At 39.4% G+C, this 25,031-nt stretch overlaps 1 protein-coding gene across 2 annotated transcripts in view; it reads left to right on the forward strand.

The window, feature by feature from the left end:
- LOC149827537 (lysine-ketoglutarate reductase/saccharopine dehydrogenase bifunctional enzyme) overlaps window positions 1-25,031 on the forward strand; it is a 118,724-nt gene that overhangs the window by 42,650 nt on the left and 51,043 nt on the right. For both annotated transcript variants that reach the window (XR_016434912.1, XM_090019446.1), the window contains exons 12-13: window positions 14,646-14,703; window positions 14,933-15,073. Coding sequence is in view for 1 of the 2 variants with exons in the window: in XM_090019446.1 (XP_089875572.1) it covers window positions 14,646-14,703; window positions 14,933-15,073 (199 nt within the window). In the remaining variant the exon portion in view is untranslated. The remainder of the gene's footprint in view (window positions 1-14,645; window positions 14,704-14,932; window positions 15,074-25,031) is intronic.

Raw genomic sequence — 25,031 nt, forward strand, 5'->3', positions numbered from 1 at the left:
TTTCCAATCCATGAATTCTTCCACCAAATTCCACCCTTTTGTCAATAGACTGGACAAACTGCAACCAGCTTTGCGACTGAGAGAGTCAGCTACCACATTTGCCTTTCCTGGGTGATAGGAAATGGTAAAATCGTAATCCTTTATAAACTCCAACCATCGTCGTTGTCGCATGTTCAACTCTTTCTGGGAAAACAGGTACTTGAGACTCTTGTGATCAGTAAATACCTCGAATTGTTCCCCATACAGGTAATGTCGCCATATTTTCAAAGCGAACACTACGGCTGCCAATTCGAGATCATGAGTTGGATAGTTTCGCTCATGAATCTTTAATTGGCGAGAGGCGTACGCTATCACCTTACCATTCTGCATTAAAACACATCCTAACCCAGTACCTGATGCGTCTGAGTAGACCACAAAACCACCATGACCTGAAGGTAAAGCCAACACTGGTGCGGTGGTAAGCTTCTTCTTTAAGATTTGGAAACTCTCCTCACACTTATCCGTCCATTCGAACTTGATTCCTTTCCTTAGAAGTTTGGTCATGGGCATGGCGATTCGTGAAAAGTCCTGAATGAATCTTCTATAATAGCCTGCTAATCCCAGAAAACTCCTGATATCACTGATATTCCTCGGTTGACCCCAATTTAATACAGCTTCAACCTTAGCCGGGTCTACAGCGACTCCGTCTCGCGATATGACATGACCCAAGAACATGACCTTCTCGAGCCAGAATTCGCACTTGGAGAATTTGGCGAACAACTGGTGTTCCTTGAGAGTCCCCAATACGATCCTCAAATGTTCACGATGTTGCTCTATGCTTTCTGAGTATATGAGTATATCATCAATAAAGACAATTACAAACGTATCCAAGTATGCTCTGAATACTCGATTCATCAAGTCCATGAATGCTGCAGGAGCATTTGTCAGTCCGAATGGCATAACAACGAACTCGTAGTGACCGTACCTTGTTCTAAAGGCTGTCTTAGGAATATCATCGTCCTTTATCCGGAGTTGGTGATAACCAGATCTAAGATCGATTTTTGAAAACACTTTAGCCTTTTGCAATTGGTCGAACAAGTCTTCAATACGAGGTAGGGGATACTTATTTTTTACTGTTGCTTGATTCAACATCCGATAGTCTATACACAACCTCATAGAACCATCTTTCTTTTTCACAAAAAGAACTGGTGCTCCCCATGGTGATACGCTCGGTCTAATGAAACCTTGCTCCATCAACTCCTGGAGTTGTTTCTTCAGCTCCTCCAATTCTACCGGGGCCATACGATAAGGCGCTTTCGAAATCGGTGCCGTCCCAGGCACCAACTCGATATGAAAATCCACCTCACGCTGTGGAGGTAGTCCAGGCAACTCATCCGGAAATACTTCCGGGAATTCACGAACCACTTCAAGTTCTTCTAATGGTGTGACTTTCGACTCGCCGGAGAATACATTTACTAGGAATGCTCGACACCCCTGTCGCATATACTTCTGAACCTTTAATATCGATACAATTCGGCCCTTCCCTGTAGGTCTAGAGAGTCGAAACTCAACCTTTGGCAATCCTGGTCGGGACGAAACCACTTTCCCTTGTCGACAGAGAACGTTGGCATAATGTTCATATAACCAATCCATCCCCAAAATGACATCATATTCAGTCATATCGAGCAAGATTAGGTCAGCAGGTAAGTTCTGCCCTTCAAGTACAATTATGACATCAGGGATGTAGTTTACACATATCGAATTATATCCTATCGGATTGTACACATATAATTCATGTTTCAGAGATTCAGTATGTGCACCAAGTAATTTTGCAAATTCTACGGATATGAACGAATGTGTGGCACCACAGTCAAATAGAACAAGTGCAGCACAGCCATTGACAAATACCGTACCTTGTACCAGATTTCCTTTCTCCAACTCTTCCGCAGTGGTGGCATATACTCGTCCCGGCACCCTCTTCTGTGCATTTTGCTGCGGTGTTTGCTGCGGCTGAGATGGTTGGTGTTGCTGTCCTCCCCCGGCATTTCGTTTCTGCATATCCGCCATCTTCTTGTGGCACTGACGGGCATAGTGACCCATCTTTCCACAGTAAAGACATGCTCCTGTGTCTCTAGGGCAAGGTTGTCCATAATGGGACCGGTTGCACTTCTGGCACACCCGATTTTGTCCTTGATGCTGCGGAGGACGATTTCCACCATTGTACTTTTGCTTCTTGTAAGGTGGCTGGTACTTCTTGCCACTGTGATGCTGCGGCGGACCGGCTCCCCGTTTCCCCGGTGTGTCTTTTTGACTCTTCCTTGATCTCTCCCATTCTTCATTCAGCATAGTAGCCACTTCAATGGCTTGTGCGAGGGTAGATGGAAGATTTATCATCACTCGTGGTCGCAATCCGTCCTTGAGTCCGCGGACATACCTAGTTGCTCTGGCTTTATCATTCGCGAACAAATTTGGGCAATACCGCTCCAAGGTCCGAAATTTGGTAGTGTATTCCACCAAATTCATATTTCCTTGGGTAAGCTCCAAGAACTCCTGATGCTTCTGATCACGAGCGTACTGGGGGAAATATGTCTCGAGAAATGTTCGTTTTAAATCTTCCCATGGAATAGTATCCACTCCAGCAAAGTGGATGGTTCGGGTTGTGTCCCACCATTTCTGTGCATCTTCCGTCAAGCGGTATGTGCCGAAGTCCGTTTGCTTATCATCAGGAACAGACAGAACCCGAAAAGCTCGTTCTGTCTCGGCAATCCAACTCTCAGCTAATTCAGGATCAGCCTTGCCTGAGAAGGTAGGCGGGTTCAACTTCAAGAACTTCTCATAGGTGATTGTGTTTGTATTATGCCTTTCACTTATGGCTGCGGCTAACTCCGCCTGATGGCGCATCTGAGTGTCCATGGTTTGAGCCAGATTACCGAGAGTTTCCATCACGAAACCCCTTTGGTCCTGCCATTCGTTCGCCGTGCTCGAACTAGCTTGGGATCGACGATACATCTAATAATCATTTCAATACACACAGTTTTACTATCTTTGAATTGTAGTGTCCCTAAAATCATCACATGTATATATCTATACTTATATAGAAAACAATGCAATTATCATGCCTAATAAAGTAAGAATGATAAAAATATACTCACAGAGCGATCTCAGGATGTGGCATGACCGTGAACTCTGATTTATTGTTCCCAGGCTCTGATACCATAACTGTAACGCCCCGAAATTTAACCCAAATTTGTAGGAATTTTTTTTTTTTCCAAGCGGAAACCACTAAAAATTCTCGGGTTAAGCATTTCAGAACGATACAGGGAGGTAAAAGCAAACCACACCATTTATTTTCACTTTAATAATAATAAAGTCTAACATCAGAGTTTTCACATTTAGTCTCAAAACAAAATCTCAATCTGAAAGTAAGCAGAACCGCCAGGGAACAAATGGATCAAGTCTCGGTCAGCGCCTCATCCCGCATCGCTCATAGAACTATTCTTCTCCTGAAAATAATAGAAATTATAGGAATTAGACTACCACGTCTAAGTAGGAAAACTGTAATTATTCTTGCAAGTAGATCATGTGTCAGGTGTGTGATGTGGGTGTCGTGGTTGAATTTCAGTCTAAATATAAACACATAAGTAATTCGATGTAACAGCAATAACAGACCTATATAAAAAGGTAAATTATGTAACAGCTATACTTAAGCACAAAAAGCATTTTAGGCATCTTCGCCAATGGAGCAAGTAAGGTATTAAGCAATTAAAGCAGAATTTACACTAACATGAACAACATCCATAATATGAAGTCAATTAACTAATAAATACACAAATTAGGATGTCGTTTCATCATAAGCACTAAATATAAAACATGATGAAAGAGTAAGCAATGGTCTCTTTAATGACTCCCACACAGTGATACCTAACTGTTCTAGTTAGTGTTTATCTTTTCTTATCCCGCGGGTACACACGGGCCAAGGCAACCATCACAGAAGAGAATGTCCGGGGGTATATTATTCAGGGTGGGTTTATTTACCCGAACATTCTAACTGTGACTGAAATCCCAAGGGAGCGGCCAGTGACCGAGAGAAACTCCCAAAGGCCAAAACCAAAACAGGATGCATCCCTCACTTCTGCAGAAGAACAAAAGAACTACCACCTAGGATAAATTGGTAGTCTGGGTCCCCCAACTCTGAGGACTGGGACCAACGAGTCGCTTTACGCTCGAAACCAAAACACGTGTCCCCAGAGTTTTGTACCACTTACCCTCTCTAAGGTAAGCCCAAGAACTGGGTGGGTTAATCTTTTCATCTAGTTAATTCCCCGAAGTATGGGGCCTTTCCCCAACTTCTTTCTACTATCATAGTAGTAGGATTCTCAACCTTAGTCATTCTACCCAGGTGTATATACCAGTCTTAGTCATTTGTCATTTTAATTGCATAACCCACCCACAGTGCTCCGGTGCCTTTAAACCAGTCAAGCACACAATTTATTATTTAATTTCCTTACCAATATACTAGAATCAGACCACCCACCTTCATTAGGTACTCAGCCCGTATCGGGTGGTCCAATCTGTCTTGCCCATTAGGCAAGGTACAGGTCTAAAGATTTCAGTGTTCATCAAGTTATGTGTTGAATCAACATTTAATGTGTAACAACTTCTATGTATGTTCAGCATAATTTATTATCATGTAGGGTCTCAATATGAAAATTCCCCACAACCATGGTAACTACCCATATCTTCAATAGTTAACATGATTTATCATAAGCATGCCATATATCCCAACATAATACATAGACAAAATAGATTAACAGGAATTTACCTAGACAAATTAGGGTTTACATAATGAGAGTGTCAATCGGCCAGCACAAACATGCTGTAATTTTACAGGATGAAACCCTTAACATCTCTCCACATAAATTATGTTATGTTAATCATAGGTTTAAATAATGATTTAGTCAACATAGGCTGATTGTAAACTATGCTACATTCAGCATAACTTTTACAGAATAAAGTAATCAATATCAGTCAATCATAAACTATGATGGTTCAGCATAGCTTTACAGGATAACACATTCAACCTCAGCTAATCATAACTATGATAGTTCAACATAGCTTTACAGACTAAACCATCAACATTGAGCAATAACAAAAATATCAAGTGGCTGGTCAGAATTAACATGGACAACTGATAATCACCAAGCAATAGCTGTGCTAATCGGCCAGCATAAGTATGCTGTATTTCACAGGATGAAACCATAGCATCTGTTCACCTAAATTATATTATGTTTAGCTTAGGTTTTCATAATAATTTAATCAACATGGGCTGATTATAAACTATGCTAAGTTCAACATAACTTTACAGAATACAATAATCAACATCAGAAAATCATAAACTATGATATTTCAGCATAGCTTTACCGACTAAACCATCAACATTGAGCAATAACCAGAATATCAAGTGGATGGTCAGAATTTAATATGGACAACTTGTAATCACAAAGCAATAGCTGTGCTAATCGGCCAGCATACATCAGTACAAGCATGATATAGGTTTCAGAATAAGAAAATATGATATGTTAAACAAGATCTTTCTAAGCCCAATTTGTAATACAGCATTACTAAAAAAAAATTCAGCCTGCATCATCACAAATCTGGAAACAACCCCTCTAAATTTAGTTTTATCCCCTGCTACTTCAAAAATCATCCCTTTACAAAAACTGTGAAACACGGACAGTCCCCTCTTTATCTTTATCTATTTTATTATGATTATTATTATTTTATTGTATGTTATTTATCCCTTTTTTTTTTTTATAATCTGGACCCCCCCCTCTTTGCTAGTCGACCCAATTGGTTTTGGACAACCCACCCCCACCCAATCCATAATCGACCTGAAGAAGAAATTAGAGAAACCCTACCATTATCCGGCGAGGGTGTTGCGGCATCCACGAGAGGGGCAGTCGGTCCGGACAGCACCACCACCGAAAGGGGTCGGCTCTTCTCTTCAAGTTCTCGAGTTGCAGGCCTGCGATCGGAGGAAGAGAGGTAGAAGAGAGTGAGAGAGGGAGAGAGAAGAAAGAGGGTTCGGGGTCCCTCCTTTGTAGGTGAGTAGCCTCCCGAAAAGGAAGGAGCTCCTTCTCCCCACGGCGGCTGCGGTGTGCTCCCCCCACCTCCCATCTCTTTATGTGTTAGGGTTCGGCTGAACCCTAACACCCGTAATCTCAGGGGAGAGGGTTTCCCCTCTCCAAACTTTTATCGGGCAACCCATATCGGGTTGCCCCCCCCCTATTAACCCCTCTTTATTTTCTTAACAGGGTGTGGGTCGGATCCGGGTCCGAACCACTACCCGCGATGCTGGATCCGATTGCGGTTTGGATCCGGGTTGCATGGCTAGCAGTGGATCCAAGGGTTGGATCCACTTGGGTCCAACAGTGGGTTTGAAGAAAAAAAATATTATTATTATTTACTTATTTATATCATATTACTAAAATACTCAAATATGCACATTTTCCTTCTGGATCCGCTAACGGATCCCAGGCCCAATTCGCGTTAATTAACTAAATATATATATATTTATATATATATATATATAAATATAATTTCTTTATGCTGCATAAAGTTTGCGGTTATTACAGGGGGCCATCCCCTGCCGACAACAACGAAGCGACAGGGGCTGAGCCCCTGCCGACGGCATCGAAGCGGCAGGGGGGCCAGCCCCTGCCGACAGCACGAACGACAGAGGGCCAGCCCCTGCCGACAGCATCGAAGCGGCAGGGGGCCCTGCCCCTGCCGACATCACGAGACGGTAGGGGGACTGCCCCTGCCGATAACATCAAAGCGGCAGGGGGGCCAGCCCCTGCCGACAACACGAGACTGCAGGGGGCCAGCCCCTGCCGACAACATCAAAGCGGCAGGGGGGTCAGCCCTTCCGACAACATTGAAGTGGCAGGGGCTGAGCCCCTGCCGACAACCAAGAGACGGTAGGGGCTAGCCCCTGCCGACAGCAACAAGGAGGCAGTGGCCAGCCCCTGCCGACAGTCGAGAGGCGGCAGGGGGCCAACCCCTGCCGATAGAGAGAGGGAGAGAGCTCGGGACGGGGGTGACAGGGGGACAAGCCCCTACGTGCCTAGAATCAAGGGGCAGCAGAGGGATATCCCCTGCCCTCCCAGAAGCCAAGAGGCGGCATGGGGGCGAGCCCCTGCCAGCCCAGCGAAACAAAGGGCGACAGGGGCATTGCCCCTGCCAGCCGAGACAGGAAGGCGACAGGGGCACTACCCCTACGCGCCAAAACCCTAGAGGCAGCGGGGCGAGCCCCCGCCTGCCGGGAAACAGTAAGCGGCAGGGGCATTGCCCCTGCCTACCGGTGATCGAGAGGTGGCAGGGGGACTAACCCCTGCCAGAGAGAGAGACCGGGGCGGGGGGGGGGGGTGACAGGGAGGGCAACCGACCTCCCGTCGGTTTCCCTATCACCCACAGGGGTGAGGGGGGGTGGGGTATCGCAGGGGCCTCGGTCCCTTGCCGGCACTCCGGCGAATTCCCAGAGGGAAAAAGGGAACGACAGGGGCCCCATAGGCCACCTGTCGGGCCCTCGATGGGCACAGGGGAGGTGGGAGGCCGCGGCAGGGGCTGTGAGCCGCCTGTCGGCCTCCCAGCGAGGTGACAAAGAGGGGTGTGTGAGGAAGATAAGAGGGGGAGTACTAACCTGGGAGGAGACCCACGACGACGCTGGTGGCGTGCGCAGGGAAGGAGGAGTGGGGGTCGTCGCGAGGGGAGCGAAGGGTTGTGTGCCTTCGCCTGCCCCCCTGCAGTGCTTTTAAAGTCCTCAGGGGGATGATGAATGGGGAAACCCCGATGGGTTTCCCCTAATCTTCCCGAAATCGCAAGTGGAGGGGGGGGGGAGTCGTCGCGGCGCTCGAGAAGAGGATTTAAATTCCTCTTTCTTAGTCGGGTTATTAAAAACCCTAATGAAGACGGGCCCGGGTCGGGTTCGGACCCGACCCGACCCGGCCGGGGTCCAATACATATATATATTTATATATATATATATATATATATATATATATATATATATATATATATTTTTTTTTTTAAGTGTGGGTTTTTACAGTAGTTGCCCACCGCTGGCTTGCTGGGTTTTTTAAAGTTTTTTTTTATGTTTTTTCTTAAATTCGACTGCTACATGTTTGCTTTTATAGCAATCGACTCTTGGATCGTCAGATTTTGATATGCAGCTATATTTTATTGGGTTTAAAAATCGACAGTCTAATATTTATATAAATATTCAAGGCTTAAAAAAATAAATTTTTTATCATAAAAACATGATAAGTGTTGATTCCTAGAAAACCAACCATGCCGAAACCATATGGTCAGATTTACTAAAAACAACCTGAAAGCACCGTTCGCTCGTGGTAGGCTAGAAAAATTCCTATATAGTGCAGGTATTATGGATCTGAATCATACTAATATGTATATCCATTCTTATAAAAGGCCATTCTTATAAAAGGTGTGTACATAAAGTATGAATGATGTCGATCTGGATCATATTAAGATCCATATCCAGTTTTTAATAAAAGAAAGAGAAAAGACCGAGTGGTTTTTTGTCTTTTTCCTCTCTTAAATAAAAGAAAGAAAGAAAGAAAGGGAAAAGATGCGAAACACTCTCTCTCTCGTGGTCGAAGAAGGGGAGAAAAGTGAAGGTTGTTAAATTATGTAATCAAACTTGTAATTTCGTATATATATTTTATATATATAAGGTAATACATATACATATATATAATATATGTATATGTATTTACCAATTATATATATAAAATATATATAGTCATAGTAAGGGTAGTTTAGGAATTTAACACATTCTTTTTCAAGAATATGTTTTTTTGTATTTTCTTTTTTCCTTTTCTTTTTGTATTTTTGTTTTTTGCATTTAATGCATTGTACATGCATTGGGAGGGGCCCAACCCACTAGTCGTTGGACCCCTCCAACGGTCACAAATGTGACCGTTGGAGGGGCTCCAACGACTATGTGGAGCCCCTCCCAAGGCCTCCTCCAAGCCCTATTTATATGGGTAGCTCCTCTTGTATTTTCTCAAGGGATTTGGGATTATAGCCCAACCTCTTTAGTGTTTATGAAACTTATGGGTGCAAGTGCACATTTGTGATTCGGTGTGTTGTGTTTGTTGTGCACAAGTGTTCTTGGGTGTGTATGTTCACACATTTATTCTTAAGGTTATTGTGTTATCGACTAAAGTATCTTGTTGAAGATACTTTTACATGGTATCAGAGCCTCGTTGAAGAAGAAGAATTGCGACTCGCCTTCTTTTGCATTCCTCGGGAAGCGTGCCTTCAAGTTTTTTGAAATCAAAGAGGATCATCTTCTTCGAGCAATATTTTAGGAGCTCCTTTTGTCAAGAAAGACGCAAAACGTAATTAAGGTACATACTATCTCTTGCATTCTTTCCTCTCTAATGGGCGAAAAAGACTCCCATTTCTCTCTTGGGTTTAAGCTTAATGGCTCAAACTATCATGTTTGGGCCGGTAATATGGAAGCCCATATTAAAGGAAAGGGGCTTTGGGGTTACGTTTATGGATCCATACCGGAACCGGAACCCAAAATTACCATTGTTGAAGGAGGTGATATTAAGATTCTTGAAGGGGATGAAAGACAAAAGGCCCTTGAAGAGTATTCTAAGAAACATGATGATTGGGAAATGAAGAACTTCAAGATATTATCTTGGATTTTCTCATCCGTTGAGACCAAGATAAATGCCAACATCATCAAATTTAAAAGGGCTTCCGAAGCTTGGGTATATCTTGAGAAAATGTACACCTCAAGAGATCTATCCCACAAGTACTTTCTTCAAAAGAGGGCTTTGACTCTCCAACAAAATGACATGACCATTCGGGAGTACTTTGCCGAATTATCCTCTATTTGGGACGAGCTTGCAATTCTTGAACCTAAATGGAGTGGTGAGGCTATCGAATTAAGGCACAAACAACTTGAAGAAGACCGGTTCTTCAATTTTTTAAATGGCCTTAGACCCGAATTTGAACAAGTTCGGTCCTCTCTTCTCTCCGCCTTCACATCCCCCTCACTCGAAGATGTTATCACCAAGCTAAGTGGTGAAGAAACCCGTATGGGGATTGGCAAAAATAACCCTAGCATTCTTGTTACTTCTTCTACTCAAGAAGATGGTGAAATGGCTAATGTCGTGTCAAGACCGGGAAATAACATGAGGACCTATAGACCTCCTCATTTCAAGAATCAAGGTCAAGGAGGAAATGATCGGTATGGCAAAAGAGACTATAGCAAAGTAACTTGCTATCATTGTAAAGAACCCGGACATATCAAACCCTTGTGTCCTAAATGGAAGAAATTGATTGCAACGGCTATGGCATCTCAAGTTGAAGAACGACCCCCTTTATCAAGTGAGTCTCTTTTTCTTCAACAAATCATGGAAGCCCTACAACCTCTTCTCAAGGGAGGTACCTCCGGAGCCGCTATGTCATCCTCTTCCCCCGGTAAGACATCTTGGCTTTTAGATTCCGGGGCATCCTTTCACATGACCCCTAGTTATTGCACTCTTTCAAATTTTTCTAAAAGTGCTTTTCCATCCTTTGTATCAACCGCGGATGGTACATCTCTTGAGATTAAAGGAATAGGTAATTTTGAAAAACAAGACTTCTTTGTTCCAAAAATTCGTTTTATCCCAAACCTTAACCTAAATCTTCTTTCCGTTTCCCAACTCTCGGACCATGGTTGCGATATAAAATTTTCTTCTAATAAATGTTGGATACAGGATCGCCAGTCCGGGAGATTGATTGGGGAAGGCTCTAGAAGAGGAGACCTCTACTACATAGATTTTCTTCAAGTTCCCAAGAGTCAATTTTGCAACGTCTTCCAAAACAAAGACATTCATGTATGGCATAAGAGATTGGGTCATCCCAATATTGTTAAAATCTCGTATTTGCCTTTTGTTAAACATCTTTGTAAAAGTGACTTTTTGTGTAATGAATGCATTCTTGGGAAAATGAAATGTTTGCCCTTTCCTCAAAGATCCATGTTTACGACAAAACCATTTGAAATTGTCCATTCCGATGTATGGGGACCGGCTCCGGTAATGTCTAAAGGAGGTTTTTCATATTATGTAATCTTTGTGGATGACTATACTAGGTTTTGTTGGATCTATTTCCTTAAACATAAACATGAAGTTTTTTCAACCTTTAAAAATTTTCACATGATGATTTCAAATCAATTCAATGGATCTTTAAAAATTTTTAGGTCTGACTCTGGAGGAGAATACCTCTCAAATGAATTTAAGGGTTATCTTGAAAATTTTGGAATTCTTCACCAAAAATCATGTCCAAAAACCCCTCAACAAAATGGGTTAGCCGAACGAAAACACAGACACATCATTGAAACAACTAGGACTTTGCTCATTTCTCAAAACATTCCAAAAAATCTTTGGGCTGAGGCTGCTCTTACCTCTGTCTATCTCATAAACCGACTTCCATCGAAAAATTTAAACAAAATTTCTCCCTTTGAAAAACTGTATGATAAGGAACCTGATTATAGCAGGTTAAGGGTCTTTGGGTGTAAGTGTTTTGTTCTTACTGATAAGAATGACAAACTTTCTCCAAAGGCCATTCCTTGTGCCTTTCTTGGCTATTCTGAAACCCAAAAGGGGTTTCGTTGTTATGATATCAAAAGTGATAAGTTGTATGTTTCCAGGAACGTGAGTTTTTTGGAAAATGTTAGTGGATTTGAAAGTTGTGACCCCCATAATGAAAATATGGATTACTCTTTTTTATTTGATTTACTGAATAAGGACGATGATACTAGTGATAATGAGTCAGATCAAGATAACCCAAATGAACTTGAAACCGAGGAAAACATCTCCTTGTCTCCTTCGTCACATCAACCTATTGAATTACCTAGAGACCCTATCACCTACTCTCATAGAGATCAAAACAACTTTAGGAGTGCTCTTGACAGATATAATGATGCCAGTTCCAGTGCCTCTCAGAATGAAGTGATCCCTCGTAGAACTGAGAGAAGTAGAAGGCCTCCTTCTAGGTTCATTTCCTATGACTCTTTCTCACCAAGATATAGAGCCTGCCTTAGTGCCATCCACTCTTATATAGAACCTAGAAATTTTGAAGAAGCACATAAATGCCCTGAATGGATTAATGCCATGGACAATGAACTTGAGGCTCTGAGAAGAGCCAAAACCTGGGAATTCCAAAATCTTCCTAAAGGCAAGAAAACAATAGGGTGCAGATGGGTTTTCAAAGTAAAAACTAAAAGTGATGGATCCCTTGAAAGGTATAAAGCTCGCTTGGTTGCAAAAGGATATAGTCAAGAATATGGTATTGACTATGAAGAAACTTTTGCTCCTGTAGCTCGTATGGTCACTGTTCGATGTCTTATAACCGTTGCCTCTATCAACAAATGGAACATCTATCAAATGGATGTGAAAAATGCCTTTTTAAATGGCGATTTAAGCGAAGAAGTCTACATGGATGCTCCTCCTGGAATGGAGACTCCTAAGGGAAAGGTGCTTCGTCTTCAGAAAGCACTCTATGGACTAAAACAAGCTCCCAAGGCTTGGTATGATAGATTTAACTCTGTTATGATTGAGAATGGTTTTTTCTCTTGTTTTACTGACACTGCTCTATTTGTTAGAAAATCCAATGCAGGGATTGTTATTTTACTTCTGTATGTTGATGACATGCTCATCACTGGGAGTGATTCTAACGGGGTTAAAAATATAAAATCTATCTTAAAAGATAAATTTGAAATGTCTGACTTGGGTTTTTTAACTTATTTTTTGGGAATTAAAGTGGCATACTCTCTTCGAGGATATTTCTTATCTCAAACTAAGCTTGCTTCTGAGATCATTGACAGGTCAGGTATTACAGATGAGAAGCTGTGTGAAACTCCTGCGGTAGTAGGAGCAAAGATGAAAATTGATGATGGAGTTCCCCTATTGGATCCTACACCTTACAGACAGCTTGTAGGGTCCCTGATGTATCTGAGTATTACCAGACCAGATATATCCCATGCAGTCCATACTGCAAGTCAATTTCAGCATGCGCCTACATCCGTTCACATGAGTGTCATCTTACGGGTCGTAAGATACATAAAGGGTACTCTAAATAAGGGAGTTTTTCTGTCCTCTTCCTCTGATTTAAAATTGATTGCTTATACTGACTCAGATTGGGGAGGTGACCCAAATAACTGTCACTCCACCACTGGTTTTTGTGTGTTCTTAGGAGACTCACTAATTTCGTGGAGATGCAAGAAGCAACAAAAGGTGTCGCTCTCCTCAACTGAAGCTGAATATCGTGCCATGGCCACTACTACCATGGAGATTGTTTGGATTCACCAACTGCTAGAAGACATGGGGATCAAAATTGAAGGACCCACCAAGCTATGCTGCGACAACAAAAGTGCAATCTACATTACAAAGAACCACACCTTTCATGAGCGGACAAAACACATCGAAATGGACTGTCACTATGTTCGTGAAGCATATCTCCGAGGAGTTATCGACCTTCCTTATGTCACGTCCGAATATCAGTTGGCCGATTTCTTTACTAAAGCCCTGTGCGCTCCGCGGTTCAACTTCCTTCTTGGCAAACTATCGGTCATCTTGCCCTAAGTTTGAGGGGGGGTGTTAAATTATGTAATCAAACTTGTAATTTCGTATATATATTTTATATATATAAGGTAATACATATACATATATATAATATATGTATATGTATTTACCAATTATATATATAAAATATATATAGTCATAGTAAGGGTAGTTTAGGAATTTAACACATTCTTTTTCAAGAATATGTTTTTTTGTATTTTCTTTTTTCCTTTTCTTTTTGTATTTTTGTTTTTTGCATTTAATGCATTGTACATGCATTGGGAGGGGCCCAACCCACTAGTCGTTGGACCCCTCCAACGGTCACAAATGTGACCGTTGGAGGGGCTCCAACGACTATGTGGAGCCCCTCCCAAGGCCTCCTCCAAGCCCTATTTATATGGGCAGCTCCTCTTGTATTTTCTCAAGGGATTTGGGATTATAGCCCAACCTCTTTAGTGTTTATGAAACTTATGGGTGCAAGTGCACATTTGTGATTCGGTGTGTTGTGTTTGTTGTGCACAAGTGTTCTTGGGTGTGTATGTTCACACATTTATTCTTAAGGTTATTGTGTTATCGACTAAAGTATCTTGTTGAAGATACTTTTACAAAGGTATGATTCGCTGACCCCCTCACCGTCTCTGCTCCTCCTCTTTCTTCTTTTCCTTCTTCCCTCTCTTTTTATTCTTCTTCTCTCAGGGACGACAGAAAAAAATTGGGTTGTAAACAGATTGGTCTGGTGAAATTTTTGTTTAGGTTTTGCTACTCTTGTATATAAAACCAAATCTGATTTTATGCACCTGTATGTAGTCATCAACACAGAGGATGTAGTAGGTAGGTGAAAAAAAAACTTCATGCTCAAGGACTAAGCCATAGCTCAAATGATTTTTTCACTTCCAAAATGCACCATATGAAGAGCATATTGTGATTTTTTCATTCAGATAAACTAATACTAAGTGATGGTCAATAGTGTTTTACTGAGCTTAGTAGTTGTGCATGTATCTGATAGCAGTTTTGGGCACACTGCAGTGATTTATCACAAAATAATTCCAATGACCGAGTTACCAAGAAGAAGTTTGCTACTCTGGTGAGAAATTGTTCTCTGTTCTTGAGTAAATTGAAGTCCGGCAAATTGAAAAAATAAGTTTATCGTTTTTGTTTGTGTTCTTTGCCTAGTTTTTTTCATAGATAAAATGTTTGTAACAAAGTGGCGTTGTACGTGATGTGTTTTCTACTTGCTTATTTTGTTCTAATAGTTTCTATCTTGTAAGAGTTTCCTTTACAAGCTTTGACATTATCTCTCTGGAAAATAACAGGTATCCTTAAGTGGCCACTTGTTTGATAAATTTTTTATCAATGAAGCTCTAGATGTTATCGAAGCTGCTGGTGGGTCTTTTCATTTGGTTAGATGTGAAGTTGGTCAAAGTGCTGATGCCATGTCTTACTCGGAGCTTGAAGTACGTCTAATTCTTTGAATTCAAACTTTTAGTTTTGTCTTGGTGATATAAGTTCAACCTATGGTTTATGTGACCGAGTTTTACCACTTTCTGATGTCCTATCATGATATCTGGAAGTATTGCCACAATGAATGCTATGAAACAAATGACACCTGGATTGCATATCTGCCCAATATGAAGAACTGAAATCAGCAACTTAGTTTATAAAGTCTGTGGAAGAGAGTGGAAAGTATGATAAGAAAAATCCCTGATAAAAAATGATATTGTCAATTATATTGATGTGTAAGTGCTTTTCATATTTTATATAAAAGACCTTAGTCAAATTGGCATCTACAAATAAGCTATGTCATGTGTACGCATCACTTAGCATGTGTATCCTGTGTTGACACGGTGCAACACTTGGACACACCAGGACACTTAATGAACATAGTCGAACCACATTAACTTTATCTATTTCTGTTTATGATGCTGATACTTGTTTTTGTCCACTCACATTCTTTTTCTTTTAAAATTTGTCTATCAACTACATTAAGTTTCAATTTCAAAAGTTCAACTTAGTCTTCTTATTTGATGTTTTCAATTATAGTAATTTAGAATTGTTGAAGAGTTTTCACTTGAGATGATATTTATGTTCCATTGCTTTAGGTTAATATCTATATCTATATATATATATATATGTGTGTGTGTGTGTGTGTGTGTGTGTAATATCTCGTATTTTCCATGACTTTTAAAGTATAAAATATAATTTGTGTATTATATATTTATATTTAAAATTGATAAAATCATGGAAAAATGATTTAAATTGAGGTGATGTCAGCAGGGTCTGGGCGTGGCCCAAAGCCCACTGACATGAGCTAATTGAGCTAAGTATAATTTGAGAAATTTTTAGTTTTTAACCTTTAAATTTAAGCGAAATTCAGGCGAAATTTGAAAGCGAAATTCAGGTATGACCACTGTTAGATCCTCCTTGGAATGTAGATTGCGTAGGCGACCTGTTTTTTCGAGACCGGATTACGGTTGGCCCAAAAAATGTATTTTTAAAAAATGACCGGCTTCTATTTTTAAACTTTTTCTAGATTGGATTGGACTAAATCCGCTCCATTTAATCCAAGCTAATATGGATTTGGACCCAGTCCAGTATCCATATTGACTAAGATCTGGTCCAAGTTAGGATCCATATGGATTTGGATATGGATAGATCCGATATCCATCCATGGCAATTTTAAAACTAATTTGAATTTAAAGTTTTAAAAAACACTTTTAAATAGGATGAGATAGAGTTCTACCTGGGATCTTCTAGAAGGGGCATCCCCCCTAGAATATTCTCTAAGAAAATTAATTAAAAATAAAAATAAAATATAGCAAATATCTAGAAGATGAGGTAGAGTTCTACATTTAGTAGAACTCTACTCTTTAAGGAGAGATCTAGAGGGGACGTCACCCCCTTTCTAGACAAATCAACTAAATATAAAAAGGGGATTAGAAGCCTCTCTCTAGAACTCCTGTTCTAGAGAGAGAGTGAGGGAGAGAGAGGAAACTCGTGTGAGAGGGTTTAGAAAAAAAAAAGAGAAAGAAAAGGGAAAAGGAGAAGAAAAATAAAATAAAATACTATGATTTTTCTAAGTTCTTCATACTATAAATCAAGGTATGGGTTTCTTTCTTAATTCGCACGGGAAAGGGGATTTTATAAACTGATTCAAGCATAGATTTAGGGGGAAAAGGGAAATATGATTTTAAAGCTATATGTATATATATATATATAAATTTTTCATGGATGTCAATTTCCCTATTCATGCAAATATGAAAATATTGGTATATATATATAAATTTATGGTTTGTCGAGTTTCATGTTCATGCATCTAAAATATACTTGTGTTTCAGATTTAGTCGATCTTATTGTTTATGCATATGAAAATATGCATATAATTTAGATATGTCAATTGTAATGAAATATGCGGAAATAAAAGCAATGTCCTACAATGGACATTCACAGGTAGAAAGCAAAAGAACAAGTCCAAAAAAGGACATACACAAAAGCCAACAATGGCTTGCAAACATAAATTCTTATAAATGCAAGAAAGGGCTTGAAGAAGCCAATCCTTTACAAAGGGGGATACCTCACTTATTTATAGGCAAGGAAGAATGAGAGAAAGGGAGAAAAGTAAGAGAGAGAGACCACATTGGGAGGCCCAACAAGGTGTCGTTGGGCTCCCAACGGTCATAATTGTGACCGTTGGGGGCCCAACGACTCTTGGTTGGGACCCCAATGTGAATGCATTAAATGCATTTTTAGGAAAAAAAACAAAAAAAAAACAAAAAGAAAAAGTAAAAGAAAACAAAAAAGAAAAAGAAAAAAGACTACAATGCCCCTATTGGACAAAATTACAGGAATACCCTTATCGGGTATGTTTGAATATATATATATATATATATATATATATATATATATATATATATATATATATATTGATTACATGTATTTTAACACCCTCCCTCAAGCTTTACGGGGATATAACCGAAAGCTTATTAAGAAGGAACATAAAACGAGGAGCAGCAAGGGCTTTAGTGAAGAAGTCCGTCAACTGGTACTCGGATGTAACGTAATGCAGTGCTATGGTTCCTCTTAGGTATTCATCACGAACGTAATGGCAGTCCATCTCGATGTGTTTAGTACGCTCATGGAAGGTGTGATTGCTTGCGATATAGATTGCGCTTTTGTTGTCACAACACATCTTCGAAGGAGTAGAGATGACTATGCCCATATCACTGAGAAGACTTCTAAGCCACACAAGCTCCATGGTTGTAGTGGCCATTGCACAATACTCCGCTTTTGTTGAAGACAATGATACTTTGTGCTGCTTCTTGCATCTCCAAGAAATCATAGAGTCACCTAAGAAAACACAAAAACCGGTAGTTGAGACTCTATCATTGGGATTTTCTCCTCAATCAGCATTAGTATAAGCAATTAAATCAAGTGATGACGAAGAGGAAAGAAAAACTTCCTTAGTTATGGTGTTTTTTATGTATCTGACTATCCTTAAGACTGCACTCATGTGCACAGTTGTAGGTGCATGTTGAAACTGACTGACTGAGTAAACTGCATGAGCTATGTCTGGCCGAGTGATGGATAAGTAGGTCAAAGACCCAACAAGTTGGCGGTAGGGAGTAGGATCCTCGAGGAGTGTTCCATCTTCCAACCTTAACTTTGCATTGATAACTTCTGGGGTTTTTGTTTTCTTATCATCGGAGATGCCAGACTTGGAACAAATGTCAACAACAAGTTTCATATGAGAGATAATGTAACCTCGGGGGAGAGTACGCTACTTAAATTCCTAAAAAATATCTTAAGAAACCAAGGTCAGACATGCCAATTTTTTTTTTTTTTAAACTTTCTTAATATCATTGATTCCTTGCTCATCACTTCCAGTGATGATCATATCATCAACATAAAGTAGTAGATTAACTACTGAAGACCCTGCACTTTTCACAAACAAAGCAGTGTCAGTATAGCATGAGCGAAAATTCAAACTTGTCATTACATTGCTAAATCTATCATGCCAAGCCTTTGGCGCTTGCTTTAAACCATATGATGCCTTTTTAAGTTTGAGAATTTTATTTTCACCAATATATACTTTTGGTGGAGGATCCATGTAAAACTCTTCATTTAATTCACCATTTAAGAATGCATTCTTAACATTTAATTGACAAATAAGTCATTTTTTAACTGACGCAACCGCAATAAGAGTCCTAACCAGTGTTGTGAAAAGCGTTGAGGCGTAGCGAGGCGCTCCACCAAAATCTGAGGCGAGGCGTAAAGCGTAAGCCTCAACATTTTCTTTTTAAACTTAAAAAAAAACTATAAAAATATCTAAAATTATAAATAAATAAAAAAATCTTTATTGATGAAGCAACAACCAACAGAAAATAAAAAATCTCAAATAAATACTAAAAAAAATCTGAGATTAACATGTAAAAGTAACATTAATGCAACAACTTGATCTATGTAAGTATCTAAAAAATAAAACATGTACATTCATTAAATTAAAAATCGTTTCACTTTCTACAGCTACATGCTTTCTTGAATAAAAAAAATAGAAAAATTTAGAAAAAGATAAACAACGTACATCTGCGCATGAACTGCAACATAGAATATCAGTAAGCATCCTTGTGGACAAAAAATAAATGAATTATTCTTTTCTAAAAAGAATCAAAACTGCCCTGGAACTTAACACATAGATCACTTTCTGTCAAATTTGGCAAGACTTGAGCATTTTTTAATGTCAACGCTATTGATAAGCCATGACATTATCTTCGCATGAGATATTCTCCATTCTTTCCATTTCTTCTCGTATGAGGCAATAGCCTTGATTTTCTCTTCTTCCGATAGAGGGACCTCTTTATCTCCCTCCTTTTTAGTAAGAGATAGCTTAGGTTCCGAATCGGAACCATCCACAATCCCCCATAAGCCTTTTCCCCATATATGGTGCTTCATGATTGAAGCCCATGTTACATAGTTCGTATCGCTTAGTTTCATAGGCATGATGGTGACTTTATCATTGTCATCCATCGATTACAAGGAGAGAAAAAATAGGGATAAAAGAGAAACAAGGAAAATGAAAAAGAAAGAAAAAAAAAACAATACAACAAGATGTGAAATCTTCTCCAATGAAGTGATAAAACATTTCTCTTCAAGTGGCGAACACTTTTGCAAACGGGCACGGAAACCGAGACAACTTTTCCTCAAGATTTAGTACTTCCGCGGCTCTGATACCATGAAATGAAATGGGGATCTTCGAAACACGAGCTTAGATTAACAAGGGCAAGTGTCAAGAATGACACTAAAGCATAACCCTTAAAAAGGGTATAACTGGAAAGAAAATAAAAATAAAAATGTATTCTTTATTGATATGAAAAACCAATTGCTTAAGAAGCATTGGAATGAAATACAAGAGGGGCTGCACCCATTTATATACACAGCTGAAAGAGGACTCAATAGAGCTGTTGGACACAGTCCAACAACTCTATTAAGAGCTGTTGGACTGTGTCAGTCCAACAACTCTATTGCTAGTCAAGTCTGGACAGGACTTGACTAGCAACAGTCATTCTAGTTCAAACTGAACTAGATGACATAAAGACAAAAAATAAAAATAAACAAAAAAAAATTACAGAAATGAAAGAAATGAAAAATGTATTTATATATATATATATATAATAATATAATATTATTATATATACATATATGTACAGTTTTACATTTTAACAATTGTGACCATTGGGGGCCCAACGACTCTTGGTTGGGACCCCCAATGTGAATGCATTAAATGCATTTTTAGGAAAAAGAAAACAAAAAAAATAAAAAAAAAGTAAAAGAAAAACAAAAATGAAAAAAGAAAAAAAACTACAATGCCCCTATTGGACAGAATTACAGGAATACCCTTATCGGGTATGATTGAATATATATATATATATATATATATATATATATATATATTGATTACATGCATTTTAACATCGATTTCATACTCATGCATATGTGTTTCTGAAGTTGCCGATTTCATTAGAAATACTTATACATGGTTGCCGATGTCATGGGTTTAATGAGTATGTATGTGTATCTCTCTTTTGTTGATTCCCCATGCTCATGCATACTGAATATATATATACATATATACAAATATATATATATACATATATATATATATATATATATTCCGATTTGTCGATTATGCATCTAAATGAATTTTTGTGATTCAGATTTGTCGATCATACATCTAAATGAATTTTTGTTATTCAGATTTGTCGATCATGCATCTAAATGAATTTTTGTTATTCAGATTTGTCGATCATGCATCTAAAAATATTTTTGTGATTCAGATTTATCGAGCTTAACACTCATGCATCTGTATTTATGTGTTTCAGATTTATTGAGTTCAATACTCATGTATATATGCAGACCAACAACCTATGTCACATGGGTGCGGCGCAATTTCAAAAATTTTGGACACGGGGACTTGGCTATATATATATAACAATAATAAGTCGGTTATAGCCCATTAGGGGAATGTTGCATATGTTAACTGTAGACTAACATAACCCATTAGGAGCTATGTCACATGGGTGCGGGTACGGGTGCGACACGGGTGCGGCACAATTCCAAAAAATTTGGACACGGGGACTCATATATATATATATATATATTAAAAAATATATATTATAAATAAATATTTTAAATATATATAATTATATATTTAACAATAAATTAACACATAAAGATTGTAAATTTTAAAACAAAAATAAAAAAGCAATTCTTAACAACACGAACTTACCAAAATATAACACATAAAGAAGCTTGTGAGTGTGATAAACAACAAAACTTATCATAAATCCGCCTCATCGTCTGAATTAGAGGGAAGAACAGGATCGAGGTAGTCCATGTTGAGAGTATTTAAATTATGTTCTCCCTCCAAGTCAAAATCTTCTGGATTTACATCCCAATTCTTGGATGGTCCACAACTGCATCAAAAAATGACTATATTAGTATCTAACTTAAAACTTTGAATACAAATATTTAAATACAAACTTTGAATACAAAGAAAAAAAAATACCTATACTCTTCTTTGGTGCGACGAAAAATTAATCGTAGATTCAAGTGAACATAAACCAAATCCTCTGCTCTTTTACTAGTGAGTTTGTTTCTTTTAATATTGTTAATTTGAGCATATGTACTCCAATTTCTTTCACAACAAGATGATGTAACAGGTTGGGATAACAACTTCATTGCAAGACGTTGCAGATTTGGTGTCTCTGATCCATATGTTGCCCACCAATTAAGGGGATCTTCCTCGTCCCTTGCCACAAGTGCTGCTAAAGAATCAAATCTCCCAGTAGAAAACTTGTCAAACTCACTGTTTACAATCTTAAACATGTGAGGATCATTAAAAAGTCTTCCCAGATATATATTATTCTATTTCTTGATATCTCAGGATCTTCATTTGGAGAAACACGACTAACACCTGTTGTCAACCATTTTTTTGCATAGTATTTTGGATCGAGATAGTGTGTCATGCAATGCAAAGGTGTATTGCTTTTATCCCATCTTCTCACTAAAACTGAATGTACATGATTATAAAATTCTGAATCAAGTGTAATATCTTTTTTCTCATGTTTAAAAATGATACTTTGAACTTTTTCAATCATATTGTCCCACATTTCATAAATTCTATGAAGCATGGGTACATCTCTGTCAACTTCTCTCAACATTTCCCAAATAGGCTCTGTAAATTCAACAAAATATGTAATTTTATCCCACCAAAAATTATCACAGATGCATTTTTTGATAGCTTGAGCCTTGACATCATCTTCAGTACGATAAAAATCCCAATCTTGATCAGCCATCATCATTATCAATGCATTCTTGAGTTGCTTAATTCTTTTTATCATAACAATGAGAGAATCAAAACGAGTTTCAACAACTTTCAGTAACTTGAGATCAGAATGCCTATTAAATATAGAAAGGGCATGATGATGGTTTACAACAAAATTTCTAATATTTTGAACATCATGTTTTATTTCCTCAATCCATAAGCACATTTTATGTGCATGTGCATCATCTTTTGATGGATTGCATATACTCTTAAGTGCTAAATTTAAGCTGTGTGCTGCACAAGGAGTCCAAAAAATATGTGAATATGTATCTTCACTTGCCAAATTCATTCCTGCACGACTGCAAATTGGAGCATTGTCAGTAATGATTTGCACCACACTTTGTTCACCCACTTCTTTTATCACTTCGACAAATAATCTCTTTAAATATTCAACATCTTTATACTCTCCAGATGCATCAACAGTCTTCAAAAAGATTGGCTCATTAAGTGAGTAAGCAATGAAGTTTATCAATGATCGCCTTTGTATATCAGTCCACCCATCAGAAACAATCGACACTCCATGTCGTTTTCATGCAAATTTTTTGGTCTCTAACAAGTCTTCAATTTTATTTTTTTCCTCTGCAAGAATGACTGTTCTTAGTTTTTCTGAACTAGGAGGCACATGACCACTCAAATTGCAATTAGCCAAAGATGTAATCATATCTTTCCAGTATGGACTTCTAGCTACATTAAAAGGAATTGAGTTTGAGTAAAAGAATCGACCAATCTTTTTATCAATTTATGCTCTTGCCATGTTTTTGAATGACACTTGTATTGTTTTATTGCTTTCTATCTTTCTTTTCTTTAAAAGTTCTTCTTGTATATCACTAGCAGTAGGAAAAGACAAATTAATCGAATCGCTTCTCATCTCTGCAATTTTCTTCTTTTTAGCTTCCTCTTGTTCTTTTTTTAATTGCTTTAACATGTCTTTGTCAACCCCAGAACATGCCCTAATTCCTTGACCACAAATATGCAAAAGATGTGCTTTCACACGCATATAAGAACCTGTGAAAACAGTCTTACATAGATTACAATGAAACTGCACATTCCCACCACCACCACTACTAGCTTTTACCCCTTTTGTCACAGGCCTCCAAAGTGGTTGAAAAACTTCTAATTCAGGGTTAGAACTTGAACCAAATGTATTGACACTACCGCTAGAACTCACCATTATATTTGAAAAGTGAAAACTGAAAAGAAAATAAGTAAATAAAATAAAGTTAATAAACACTTCAAAATAATAGTAATAGAAGCTCCAGGTTCGTTCCCCCTGTGCAAATAAGGTTCAAACCAGACCCTCCTCTACAAACCAGGTTCGAGATAGGGGGCCTACCCCCTATCTAACGCAAAAAGGAGGGGCAGGGCAAGCCCCTGCTGAACCTTATTCGTGCCAGGGGCTTTGCCCTTGCCAAAAAGCCAAAGGCAACAGGGGAAACGAGGAGGGGCTCGACCCCTCCTCGTTTCCCCTGTTGTTTGGCGGGGCTAGGATCGGCCTGTCAGCCGAGCCCCCTCCTTCCCCCACTCCTACTTCTTACCCCTGTGATAAAAGGGAAACGATCTATGAATCAGAGGCACAGGGGGGGGGGGGGGCGGCGAGCCCCTCTTCTGCGAGCAGAGGGTACAGGGGGGGGGGGGCTGCCTGACATAAGCGAAACGAGGAGGGGCCAAGCCCCTCCTTTGTGAATAGGAGGCATAGAGAGGGGCCGAGCCCCTCTTCTGCGAACAGAGGGTGCAAGGAGGGAGGCTGCGAGCAGAGGGTGCAGGAGGGTCGATCAACATACCTGTTGAGTATTGACGGAGGGGGAGACGGTGGCTGCCTCTGCGTACTGTCGCCGGAGTCTGGATCGCCGGTGTGGGTGTAGGAGAAAGCTGCAAGGACTGAGGGGGAGAGGCAAAATCGAGAGGGTAAGCCCCTCCCCCTGTCGATAAACCCTTTTAGGGTTCGACTGCAAAAGAAATTTGGATCTGGGTCGGGTCCAGACCCGGATCCAAAACGTAATTTAAAAATTGAAATGGACATTTTTGGACTCGGTCAATGTTGACCGAGTCCAAAATGTGGACAAACTCGGCCTCGACTCATTGACCGAGTCCGACTCGGCGTTGACCGAGTCCGGGTTGAGTCTGAAGTCGCACCCGTGTCGGGGCGTGTCGACTCGGGTGCGACACCTCCTTAGCCGAGTCTGTGTGACATAGATTAGGAGACTTCAACTGTGTACATCTGTCTCTTGTTGTAGCCCATTAGACTTCTCCTAATGGGCTATAGGACATGTCCATCTTGCTGTATACGTTAACAGTTGCACAAACTGTGCAATGCAGTCTGTGACTGTGCATAGTCACAGATTGTGCAATGCAATGACTGTGCAGTTGCACAGTCTGTGACTGTGCAACTGCATTGCATAGTCTAGTTATATATTTTTTAAAAATATATCTATATATATAATGATTATTTTTTGTTTTTTGCCCTAAAAATGGACATTTTTGGACTCAATCAAAGTTGACCGAGTCCAAAATATGGACGGACTCAGCCTCGACTC

The sequence above is a fragment of the Nuphar pumila genome, chromosome 10, assembly GCF_984573655.1.
Source record: "Nuphar pumila chromosome 10, dmNupPumi1.hap1.1, whole genome shotgun sequence".
In the NCBI taxonomy this organism is placed as follows: Eukaryota; Viridiplantae; Streptophyta; class Magnoliopsida; order Nymphaeales; family Nymphaeaceae; genus Nuphar; species Nuphar pumila.